Genomic DNA, 12838 nt, shown 5'->3' on the forward strand with positions numbered 1-12838 from the left:
CCCCGGGGGCCGGGCGCACAAAGAGTGGAGGGGGCCGGGGTCTGCTCCTGCGGGAGGAAGAGAGGCGGCCGGGACACACGCACGCGCCCGCACACGCGCACACACTCGAGGGCCGGGAGAAGCCGCACAGAAAGGAGGCGAGCTGCAGGCAGGCACACCGGAGCCTCGCACCCGGGAAGCTGGTGGGAGAGAGAAAGATGTTGAGAGAGGAGGCGAGGAGACGGGGCTGGGGACGGGCCTGGGGTAGGATGGCGGGGGCAGTGGGAGAAGGAGAGGGTACCGGTTTCTGGCTGGAAAGAGCGGAAAGGTAGGTCAGACCCTGTGGCCAACTGGCTGGGTCCCCGCGCCCCTCCCCCCAGACCCCCACCTGGCCTTGGCCTCCCTGCCTGCAAAACCAGAAGGCTCGCTGTAACCGCTGGGCGGTCAGCTCTCCCAGTGGGGACCTGAGGGTCTCCCCTCTTCCATCCGCCTCCAGTGAGCCACTCCTGGGGCAGGCCCGGTGCCCCGGCCCATCTTTTCTTCCTCCCATCGGCCCGAGGTCCCCCTGCCTCCTCGGCTCTCTCCCGCTCCTAGGCTACAGCAGCCTTTACACGGGATTCGTGGGGTCTCAGCTGAGCTGCACTTTCCACTCATTGCAGATGTGGTGGTTGCGTTGCCCCCTGCCCCCGCCCCCCCAGAAAAGAGAAGGCACCTCCAGGCCTCCGACCTTGCTGAGGGTGTGACCCAAGTCACCAGGAGCCCTTCAGATTCAATGTTTTGGGGCCTGTGTGGAGGGAGCCTGCCCTTCTCTGCGGGCCTGATGGGGACACTCAGCCTCAGGCCCTCAACACATACCTGACCTGCCAGTCACGTCAGCCTCTCCCTGTGCCTCCTCCCCCCGCCCCAGTCCCTTTCCAACATGGAGTCTGGAAGGGACCCTCAGCCCCAGTCTTCCCACCCCCTCCTGCTCTGAGACAAGTCATACCAATGAAGCAGATATGCTGGAAGCACAGGGAAGGAAATGTGGGGACTTCCGTTGGGGGCCGGGTGCAGAAGCCTCGGCCATCAGAAGCCACAGCCTGGAAATACCAGGAACCAAGGACAAGGGGCTCCATCCGCTTGTCTGTCAGGCTCCTGGGGCCCCGAGGAGCAGGCCTGGGAGCACAGGGAGAGGAAAGGCAGAAGGAACAGGCCAAAGGAACATTCTGGAAGGGAGTCATGCCTGAGACCTCAGAAGTGCATCTGGGGGAAGGGGCCCCTGGAAGGAGCGTGGGGCAGGGGCCTGGCTTGTGCTGAGGTGTGCCTCTGCTCAAGGCCAAGGCAAGGGCCCTGCTGGGGGTGTTTGGGGTGGGGGCACTGTCAGGGAGGCACACCCCTGGAGATGAAACAAACATGTTCTTGGGGGACCTGCTTCTCCCTCCCCCCCAACCACTGGAGTTTGACCTTGACCTTGACCTTGGTCCTCAGCCTTCAACTTCGGAAACAAAGGAGAGAAGCTGAGCTGCCACCACAGGCCCAGAGGAGATGGTGGTCCTGGCCCAGGGGGGTGTGGACAGCACATGTCTATCCCCAGAGTGCACCTTGGAAATATCTCACAAGGGCTCCCTACACAGGGTTCAGAGTCAAAGTCCTGAGCCGGTTTGTGAGGAGGGTAGTGGAGGCTAGGGTGGGAGAGGCAGGACAGGTCCTGGGCACTGGGAGGCCCCACCCTGGGGAGGATCGCTCAACAGGAGACCCTTTCCCTGCCAGAGACGTCCTTTGGTCCCCTCCTCCAGCATAACACAGATGGGAAGGTTGGAAGGCCTCCCTCCCCCGCCCCCCCCCCCATCTCCAAAATCGAGGGCCATCCAATCCTAGGACCTGGAGAGAAAGAGCCACCAGGGTCATCACTGCAAGGCAGGTCTCCCACCCTGTTCCAAGGAACTTCAGGGTCCCTCATGTTGTCTGCTGCGGTACTGGAAAAGAGGATCTTTCATTTTAAAAGTTTGGGGAGCACAAAGGTTCCTTTGCTGCAGGACTTCTCAGGCCCTTTAATGTGTCAGTGAAGACCAGTCCCTCCACGAGGGAGAGACACGGTGTGCAGTGTTTCCCAAACATAGCTGGTCATGGAACCCATGAAGCCTCAATGATTCACAGAATAACTATGAATCATTGATGGGGTGCTTTGAGGAACACAGTTTGGGAAGCACTGCTAAAGAATGCAACTTCCCCAGGATCCTTGACCACAGATCCCTTCAGAGGAGGTCCTAAGCCCAGGAGGAGACTGTGCAATGGGTGAGCCTTGCTTCCTGCCACCCTACTGGCTTTGGGCCCTGGCAGGAGGTAAAGGCCTAGAGGCCTAAGGGCATGTACACAGGTTTCCTTCCTCTGAGGCAGAGGCTCTGATGGCTCAGCAGGGTGGGAGGGGGCGGGGGCTGCAGGGCTACAGAGAAGTGGGGGGTACCTGCTGTTGCCCTCACGTGGTCTCAGAGCACCCAAGGGTGCTGTCCCAGCCCGTGGAGCCCGCCTCCTTGCTGGGTATCTTGTCTCCTCCCACCGCCCTTTCTGCAACTCTCCAGGACCACATGTATCCCAGGTCATGGTCGCCAGGCAGAAACAGGCGCCCTGGCCCAGCTGCAAACTGGGTTAGGGGCCTGGTCTGGAGGCGGCAGAGGGAGCCAGCCTGGCCCCACGCGGGCCCTCACTGCCTTTGGGAAGCCTGGGGCCTGGGTTCTGCAACAAACCCTTGAGACCCGGCAGCTCCCGGCTTTGAAGACCGGCGTGTGTACAACCAGACCCAGCTTCAAAGGCTTCCCGAGGCCTCCTCCTGAGCCTCCTCCCAGCCCCAACCTCTGGCAGACCCACCCGCCACTTGCGCGCCAACCCCCTCCACACACCCCAACCACCACAGACACACACCCACCGGAAGCTTCTGTGATGGCCCCAAACAGGGTCAGAGCTAGAGATGAAAACAGTAGGGGCAGGTAGGGAGCCCTCGGGAGCAGGGGCGAGGGAGAAGGGAGCGAGAAGAGAAGAAGGGAGAAGGATGGACAGGAAAGTGGACAGACTAGGCAGTGGGAAGGGGAGAGGGATGGTGGGGGCCCTGAGTTAAAGGAAGGGAGGGTGGGAGGGCAGCTCGCCTTCAGGCCAAGCCCCTTGCTGGCAGGCTGGGCCTTGCCAGGCTAGGTTGGAGGGGCGCCCAGCCCTCCCTCAGCCTGACAGCCACCCAGTGAAGGCCTGGGTTCAGCAGAGAGGGCTCTCGAGAGAACCCTCACTTTCAGAGCCTCTGGCCAGGTAGAGAGGCTGATGGGGGCTTCCCTTGGTGTGTCCCAGTGACCCTGGCCAAGGTGGTCCAGGGAAGGCAAGCCTGCCTACTTGCAGAGGGCTATCAGAGGGGGGAGCCTGGGTGCATCACAGGCACCAAGACAGGCCTTGGGGACCAGGAGCGACAGACAGAGAAGGGAAGAGTCCCCATTGTCTACTTCCCCAAGTGGCCCAGCACTGAGGTCTGCCAACCTTGGAAGTCACCCTCAGGACACTGCTGAGGTCTTCAATAAGAGCATGAGCACCCCAGGAGAGGGGATCTCGGTTGTGGGGGTGGGGGTGGGGGAGGAGCTTGGATATGCAGGGGAGCTAGGAGGGTGGGTGGAGATGGTATGTGATGTGGAGGAACCAGCAACCAGGGTTGAGGGAAGAGGCAGATGGGGCTGGAGTGAGAGCAGCCAGAAATGGGGCTGGGGTCCTTGGAACATTGTGAGGGTCTGGGGGCAGAGGCAGGAAGGGTGGAGCCCAGGAGCCACCCTGAGGTGCTAAGAGTGTGTGGGTGGGGGGCAGGGAGAGAGAACCAGAGAACGGCCCCAACTGAATGCATGTGCTCAGAGGGTGGGGAGGGGGAGGCTCCTCCCACGGGGACTGCCTGCATGCTCCCACCCCGAACTCAGAGCCTGGCACCTACTTGATGGCCTTCTTCTCACTGCGCCCGCGCCCTGAGTCAGGCGTGCCCACGGTCTCCAAGGAGTTCTTGTAGCGTTTGCCCTGCAGAGACAGCGCCTGGGTCACTCCTGGAAGACAGGACCGTACCCTCCCTGCCTCCCCAGAATGCACCTGGGTGGGGGAGTGGGCTGGGCTGAGGGCTCTGCAACAAAATGTGGGGCCAAGGTGTGAAGGCGTCACCACTGAGGGGTAGCTCCTTGGTCCCATAAAGCTCTAGGAGCTACTGTGTCCCTTGACTAGCACCCCATCCCTGACCCCCAGGGATGGGGCCCCTCCGATCTGCCTGTCTCCTGGGGCTCTGGCCCGGCTCCCAGAAACACATCTCCCTCTGCCACGGACAGACGGCTCTCAGGCGCCTGGCCACGTCACACTGGCCACGTCACCGCTCCCAGATGGTGGGGGTGGCATCCTGCAGGGCAAGGTTGGCGGTGACCAGTGATGTGAACGGCGGGGGCAGGGAGAGGGCCTCGTGCCCAGTCCTACCCAGGACTGTGCCCCAAGCACTGTCTGGGGGCTCCCTAGGGGCCTCCTGCCTCAGGCGGTTAAGGCAGAGCCGGGCCGGAGTGCTCTCCTTTAGAGGAAGGCGGCCTTGGGAAGAAAGGCTGCCCCCCCCCCAGCTCTGAGGCTGGGGCAACAACCAGCACCCCAGAGTTCCTCACGCCTGCCTGAGTCGGGGTGGAGGGGGAAGGGCACAGCCCGCAGTCCAAGTGCTCTGGGTCCCCCAGCTCCAGGAAGGGCCACGGCTACACTGGGGACTGGGCCTGCTGCCGGGAAGGTGAGTGCCATTCACCTTCTTGGTTTGGGTTTCTAAATTTAGCTCATGCAGAGCCCAGCACCATTAACATTCCTGGCTGCCACCAAGCGTCCTCACGCGCACCCATGGGCCACGGGCCTGGGGCAGGCCCGGGGCTGGCGCGGGCAGTGGGGTGGCAGCGCACGCGCGCGCACGCACACACACACACACACACACACACACACACACACGTTTCCCCAACGTCTCACACATGCACCGACATCTCAGCCACAACACTCAGGACTCCACCTTCCCTAAAGCAAAATAAAAGCTGCACCACCATGATCCCCGTCCTCCCTGACACTCCTGCCAGCCGCAGCGCCTGCCAGGGTGCGGGAGCTGCGCCGGGCAGCAGCAGCAGAGCTCCCCAGAATGGCGAGGGTACAGGGGGCGGGTCCTCATTCCGTCTCCAGCGCCCCCAGGTCTCAGGGGCAACTAGAGCCTGGTCCCAGCAACGCCTCACCCTGGTTGAAGCCCCTTGGCCTCTCTGACCTCCTTTTCCTCCTTTCTGAAGAGGTGTGTCCTATCTCCAGATGAGCCCCGGGTCCCTCATCCTTCCAGAAGCATCACAGAAATTACGATTTCTCTCCTGACTTACTTCAGCTCTCACCCCGGGGGACACAGCCCGAACTGGCAGGGACTGTTTGGTCTCTAGTACTCGGTGTGCAAGCTGGTATCTGGCAGTTCTCAGAAAAAAAATAAAAAGATCATATGGAACCACCCCCCTCATGCCTCCCCTGCCCTGGGGACTCCCAGCCCAGGCTGTTGCCTCTGAGCCAAAACTTTAAGAGTTAAAAAAAACAGAGCTATTGGATCCTCAGAGTCCGCAAAAGCTGCCCCCTCTCAGCTCCAGCTCTGCTCTGTACCATCATTACACAGAAGTTCAAATCCCGAACAATGACCAGTCTGGACCTGAGATGCTCCATGCTGGCCAAGGGCCCTTCTCTGGACAGGACACAGGGAGGAGCCCCATCCCCATAACTCCCCCACACTTCAGGCAGGGTGGCCCAGGGAGGACCCCTCACCCCCACCCCTCACTCCCTCTCCTCTTTCTCCCCGGCTTTGGCTGGAGAATCTGCCCTAGGTCAGCACCTGCTTCTAAGGCCGGTCAGCTGCCCCTCCTCCAGGTCAGGCCTGGCTGCGGTGGGCTGTCCCCAGTTCATCCAGGGCCTGCGCCTCTTCCTTCCGCAGCTCAGAGAACCTTCCCCTCTGGGTGCTATTGGGACAGGAAGGCGGGCTGGGCTGGGGGGTGGGGGGCGGTGAAGGGGGAAGTCAATGGGGCAACGACAGGAAACCCAGGCAGTGTCCAGGAGACACTGGGTGGCTTCTGAGGAACCCAATACCAATCAGCCTGCTTTGCAGGGAGGGGGTTGGCCACGCTGATCTGGAAAAAGCCAGCTGGAGATTAAGGAAGTTATTAATGTTTGGAAATGGGATCCGGGCTGTCAGGGTATCACAACACTGCTGCTGGGGGGACGGGCAGGCAAGGAGAGCCCAGCAACTGTGCAGCGAGCATTTAAAGCCCTTTCCATAAAGCAAGAGACAGCCCGGGGCAGAAAGCTCCCAGGCTCCTCTGATGTGGGGGGCTGGGAGAGGGGTTGTGGCAGGGTTGGGGGCTGGGCAGCTCAGGGGAGGAAGTCAAAAGGGACAGACAGACTGTGGCTTGGACCCCTGGAGAAGTTCCTGGCTGGAGGCTGGGAGGAGGGGCTGGGGCTCTAAGATGCCTGAGTGCTTCCTGCACTGAGAGCCCCCCACACACACCTGCTACAAAAGCTGTCATCTTTGAATGCTGGTCCCCAGGTGGGTGGGTGGGGGAGAAGCTCTCACCACAGCACGTGTGCACGCGCGCGCGCGTGCACACACACACACACACACACACACACACATTGCAGCACTTCCCAGGAGGGGCCGGGACAGTGGGGATGAAGCAAGCATCAGCTCACTCCGGTGGGGATCTGATGAGAAGCACGTTCCATCATGCAGAGGTGAACACACACACACACACACTGCACCAATATCCTCAAAGTCGACACACTCAGCACAAAGCCCCCCACTCAAGGTCACCCATGGGGCCTGCCCTGCTCATACTTTCCTCTGCTTTCAAACATAGACAGACAGCCGGACAGCCGGACAGCCGGACAGGCCAACATGCCCCGCAACAAGACGCACAGGGCTGCAGTGTGTGCATGCTCAGCCACTCCCAGGGCCTCCGAGGACACTCACATACATAGGCACGTGGCCAAGCCCCCTCCTCCANCGCAACAAGACGCACAGGGCTGCAGTGTGTGCATGCTCAGCCACTCCCAGGGCCTCCGAGGACACTCACATACATAGGCACGTGGCCAAGCCCCCCCCTCCCCCCCCCCCCCCCAGATGCAGACACCAGAGATCCAGGGACAATGAAGCAGCCAGCCTGGCTGCACATACCTGCACCCCCACACCCAGAGCAAACAGGCCCAGGTTATGCATACACTCCTGCTTGGGGCACAGCAGGGCATTCTCTAAGGCGCTCCCTGAAGCTGAATATCCCAGGATGAAGGGCCATGTTCCCAGTGCCTGAGTGTGCCTTTCCTGAAGGAGACATGCTGGGTCATGGGCCTCTTGGGTTCTCCCCAGAGGTGTCTGGCCCTTTTCTTCCATATGACTGGGGTTTGAGGCCCCCAGCTACACACTGCCCATGGCCACAGCCCTCCTCGCCTTGTCCTTAAGGCCCCTCTGTGGCTGGACAGTGACATCTGGCCCCCCACTCCCACCATGCACAATCTAGGAAATGGAGATACCTGCCGGGGACCCTTCTTCACCTAAGCCCAGGAAAGGCCCCACATCGCGACACCTCTGGGTCCACCTTAGGGAGTGCCCCACGGCACTCCCCAAAGTCCCCACTGTACTTCTGGGCTGGGGCACTGGGGTGGAGGAGGATGAGGGGAAGCGGGGTGGTGGTGAGTGGGGGTCTAGCCTTGCAGCCGCTTCTGGGGAACCGGTGGCTGCAGGCGGCGGCGGCGTAGATAGCTCAGCCCAGCTCCCCCTCCCGGGCCTTCGGGTGATGAATGTCCCTCCTGATGGTCTCGTTACTTATTGATGGCCTAATCCTGCTCATTAATTCCCCAGTCCTCGTTAAAAATGAAAAGAAGCCGTTTGTGCTTGTACAAACCCCAAGAACCAGGATGGATGTGCGGGCGCTGGGGGTGGGGCGGGACGGGCAGCGCCTCCTCATTGGCCAGGAGACCTGGCTCGGCCACGCCCAGCCCCGGGGCGGGGCGGGGGCAGTGGGCGGCAGGGAGTGGGGCGGGAGGCGGGGGCTGGGAGGGGGCCTAGATTCTCCATCCGCACGTTTGCCTGAGGTTCTTTATGCGGCACGTGCGGCGTGTGTGCGTGTAGTTGAGAGCGTGTGGAATGCCTGAGTCCCACGTCTGTCCACAAACTAGGTGTGTCCCTAGGTGTGTGGTTCTGGGTGTACACACAGATAGGTGTGTGGTTCTGGGTGTACACACAGACAGATAGGTGTGTGGTTCTGGGTGTACACACAGACAGAAGGGGCCAACATCCAGGCAAACGTGGTGCGTGCCTACGTGTGAATTTCTCCGGACCTGTGCCTGACTACGTGGGCGATTGGGTCACCTGCGCGCGCCCTTGAGAGGGTTCAGGAGCCAGTATGGGGGGGGGGGGGTGCAGGGCCAGCCCCGCCTCCGGGGCCCTCAGAAGCCTCACCAGTTTGCGCTGACACCAGTGGCAGAGGCCGCAGAGGACGACAGTGACGCTAAGGCTGACGGTGATGATGGCAGAGACCAGCAGGACATCGCGGGTGGGCGCCCCTGGGGAGGACACACACAGGTCAGACCCTCATTGACCAGGGCCAGCCACCCTCCCTCTAGCTCAGAGCAGCCCCGAACAATCACCCTACCCTTCCATTTGCCTTCCCCAGCCACTGGGAGTTCTGAGTCTCAAGTTCTATTTCTAGCCAGGCCTTGCTGGCTGACCTTAGGCAGTTCCTTCCTTTCTCTGTGCCTCAGTTTCCTCATCTGTAAAGTGGGGGAATTGTGCAGGTTGAAGTTCCTCCCAGACCCTTCCTGCATGGGCTCTGCACAGGTCCAGAGGATCCTCACCATCCCCCAAACTTGACACCTCAAAGGGATAGGCCAAGCGTGCCCCAGCCCAGCCAGGCCTCAGTGGACACTTCCAATCCCCCTATGAAATCCACTGCCTCTGCGCAGCCTTCCTGCATGGCACCCTTCCATCCTCTCCAACACTGTGAGCCACAACGCCCGCCGAATTTGCCCAAAGGACGATGACTAGTTCCTGCGGTCTCTCTCGGATTACCTGCCCCATGGGCACTAACAGACCCTCAGAAGTATGTGACCCAAACTCAACAGAGACACGTGTAGTCAAAACAGGAATTTCTGGAACTCTCCGACCAGCCCTCACCTCCTTTAGCTCAACTTTCCGTGGGCTGGAAGCCCCCGCACCCCCAGGTGGCCTCTGTACTCCCTGCCTAGCCCTGAGCCTTAGCGCTCACCCAGTAGGCTCCAGCCCCACCTCCGCTGTCTGCAATGGCGTAAATGCTCACAGGGGCCACCCGGCAGCTCAGGGGTCTCATACTTGAGGCGGCAATGTTGTCACACCTGCCCTGGGAGGAAAATCCCAGGCTTCTGTGCGAATCCCGCCACTTGCCAGCCGTGGCTTTGGACGAGTCGCAGAACCACTGAGCTTTCTCCCGTGCACATGCGGAGGAAACCGCCTGCCTGCCTTCTCCCAGGTGGTTGCAGACACGAGCCCAAACCAAATGCAAGGGAAGCAAATTTTCACCAGGAATTCTCATGTGGGGGAGTGAGTCGAAAGAGAGCAGCAAGGATCACACGTGCACTGTAAACATGTGTGCACTAGGGTGCGTCCTAAAGGCGAGTAGACGCTGTTTATTTACAGAGGAGCCTGCATGGGCTTTTTGGTGCCAGTGATGGTGGTAATTAAGAGTTGACGGTATCTGTCTGGTCCTGCTTCCTGCGGTTTTAGCTTCTGGGCTCCCAGTCTCTCTTGCTTGGCTGTGGGGCCTCGTGAAGAAGGGCCCAGCAGTTCCTCTGGCTCTCAGGGGCCCTGGCCCCCCACCCCCCTGCTTCCACTCTAGGCTTCTAGGCTGCCAGTTCACCACTTGCTCTCTCTAGAATCCAGCTTGGGCCCCGCCTCTCCCTTCTCAACTTCCTGAGCCTCACGGCTGTGGGAAAAGGCCACCCTGACCTGGTCCCCACCTTTCCACCTTCCAGGCCAACTAGTCTTCCTCCTGTCCCGGGGTCCACAGGCTCAGCCCCCAGGAAGTCCCTGTACCCGGTTCACTGTCAACCTCAGGGCACACAGTACCCAGGGGCTCGGACCTGGACAACCAGCAGACACCAAGGGACAGGTCCTGTCCTCCTCAGCCCAGGGCGGAGGGACACAGTTCTGCCAGACTGGAGGGGCCACAATGGCCAAAGTTCTCAGGCCAAATGGCAAGTCTCCATCTTTAACCTCCAGGCTTCCAAGAGAAGGGGGCAGGACAAGTGGGGATAGTGACGGCCATAGTAACCACAGGTCATGCCACCAAGGTCCCAGGAAGGGGACCTGCATTTTTCCCAGCTGTCTGCACAGAAACTGTCCTGGCCCTGCTGGAAGGGTCAGCGGGGGGTTGCTATGCAGGCTGGGAAAGCAAATGACCTTACACCTTCCTCTGCTGAACTTACTCTTTAGAAAATTTTTTATGTCTTTTTTATTTTATTTTTTTGAGACAGAAACAGAGTGAGTGGGGAAGGGGCAGAGAGAGAGGGAGACACAGAATCCAAAGCAGGCTCCAGGCTGTGAGCTGTCAGCACAGAGCCTGACGCGGGGCTCGAACCCACGGACTGTGAGCTCATGACCTGAACTGAAGTAGGATGTTTAACCGACTGAGCCACCCACATGCCCCTGAACTCACTTTTAAATGAAACAAATTCCATTCTTGGTCTTATATTTCTTCAGCCACTGGCCATTAAGAATCTACCATGAGGGGCGGGGTGCCCTGTGGCTGGATCGGTTAAGCATCCGACTCTTGGTTTTGGCTCAGGTCATCATCTCACAGTTCACGAGTTCTAGCCCTGAACTGGACTCTGTGCTGACAGTGCAGACACTGCTTGGGTTTCTCTCTCCCTCTCTCCGCCCCTCCCCACCTCTCTCAAAATAAATAAACTTAAAAAGAAAAAACCTCAGCTAATTATTTCTTAGCCTGTCAGGTGGCCCAGAACTAGTGAATGACAGGACACCCATCCTGGGGCTCCAGGCTCCAAAACACCCAAGGAAAGACCCAAGTGTGAGCGCAACTTCTCTCTTAAGAGCTGAATGGCCTTGGACAAGCCTCTGAACCACTCAGTGTCTTCAAGTGAAGATATACTGGCGCCCACCCATGGGGTTATTGTTAGGACTTAATAGATTGGTATTATTATTAAAGTTGATGGTGTTTGCTTTCTGTCAGGTGTAAACAGAGGGCTCTGGGACACAAATGAGGAAGTGAGTGCTGGAAGAGGGAGCTATCTGGGCAGGCTTCACTGAGGAGTGGTATTTGGTATGGTCTGGAGGTTGGCTGTGAGGTGAGGGTAAGATATTCCAGGCACAGGGAGCAGCAAGGGCCAAGGCACGGGAGGGGGGAGAGGAGTCAGGCACGTCGTCTGAGGAGCTGACTAGGTTAGTGAGGCCTGATGGGAAGGGGCTCTGTCCTGCTGTGTTTCACAGGCCATGGGAGCCATGGAAGGTTTTTGAGCAGGGAAGGGGCAGGGTCGGAGGGTGTTAGCAAGCTCTTGCTCTGGGAGCCGTGGTGCTGTGGTAGAAGGCCCCGCTCCGGCTGGCTCCTTGGCCCTAACACCCTCTCCATGTACCCCACCCCCCACATCCTGGCCATGGGGCGATTCTCAAGGGTGCCTACATCCTCTCTTTGCTGAACAAGGGCTTTCTCAAAACTGTTTCTCAACCCCTGCTGTAGGAAGGGGGACCCTGAGGACAAAGCCTGTCAATCCCAGAAGCCAGGGGGCGCACCCTAGGAACAGTCCCCAGAGACCCAGGGAGTGCCCATCTTAAACATAGCATTCTGGGGCCAGGCAGAATGAGCACTGGGCTTGGAGCCTGGGAAAACTAGGCTGAGGCCGTTCTGGCCACTAACGAGCTATGCGGCCATGAGCAAGGCGCTCAGCCTCTCGGAGGTCAATGCCTCCCTCTGTGGAAGAGCCGACCCTTCCTCTGAGGATGACCCACGTGTCCCAGGTGCCTCACAGGAGGTAACAGCTCAGCCCTTAAAACAACTGAAGTAAGCGTTATGCTTGTCCCCATTTTGCAGAGGGGGAAACTGAGACAAAACAGGGCCAAGAACCTTGTCCGAGCTCCTTTGGGTAGCAGGTAGGGGAGCCAGGGTTCAAGCCCAGGCAGCCCAGGTCAAAGGCTACTCTCTTGACTTTGTGTGCTCTTTGGAACTCGTAAGGTTCCCGGAAGTTTCTCCGGGGCTACAGACGGGGGTGCAGAGCAGATGTGGCTGTGCTCCCTCAAGCCCTCGCAACAAGGCAGCATCATCTCCCTGGCTTACATCTTGGGTTTCTGCAGAAAGTTCCATTTGAAGGAAAAGGTTTGTTGCTAAGGAAAGCTGAACCCCCTAGATCGGGGGACCTAGAAGCCTCTAGAGCACAGGGCGGCTGCTGTTATCTTACAGCCAAGGAGTCTGACTGCCCACCCCCCCGCCCCAGGCCCCCAGCCTCCCCCAGACAGCCCTCAAAGCCAAGGTGAAACAAATGCTTGTCACTGCAAATTGCACTGATGCTGTGACCGAAAGTGACATGGTGTCCTCAGTCAGCAAGTGACATTGCCATCAAGGGGTGCAGGCGTGAGTTCTTGCCTGCCAGCCAGAAGGGAACCCATGCTCCACAGCATGGAGTCACTCTGTTTGGGGCCAGAAGGGGCCTCTGTCATCACGGAGTCCAGCCCCAGCAATGCACACATTGGGCAGCCCTGTCGGTGACAAGGAGGAAGACCCTCCACCAACAGGCATCATTAAGGAGGGCTGCTGTGCCACGTGCTGAGCCGAATCTCTCTCCCCAGAACTCCTGCCACCCC

The 12838-nt window shown here is 59.6% G+C and overlaps 1 protein-coding gene across 5 annotated transcripts in view; it reads right to left on the reverse strand.

Annotated features, from left to right (window-relative positions):
• The window catches only part of SYT7 (synaptotagmin 7), a 60544-nt gene that overhangs the window by 26738 nt on the left and 20968 nt on the right, over positions 1-12838 (reverse strand). For all 5 annotated transcript variants that reach the window (XM_039253531.1, XM_039253527.1, XM_039253530.1 and 2 more), the window contains exons 2-3: positions 8453-8556; positions 3914-3993 (exon numbers count right to left, since the gene is read on the reverse strand). In XM_039253531.1, the coding sequence (XP_039109462.1) occupies positions 3914-3993; positions 8453-8556 (184 nt within the window). The remainder of the gene's footprint in view (positions 1-3913; positions 3994-8452; positions 8557-12838) is intronic.

The sequence above is a fragment of the Hyaena hyaena genome, unplaced genomic scaffold (assembly GCF_003009895.1).
Source record: "Hyaena hyaena isolate Hyena2069 unplaced genomic scaffold, ASM300989v1 scaffold_456, whole genome shotgun sequence".
In the NCBI taxonomy this organism is placed as follows: Eukaryota; Metazoa; Chordata; class Mammalia; order Carnivora; family Hyaenidae; genus Hyaena; species Hyaena hyaena.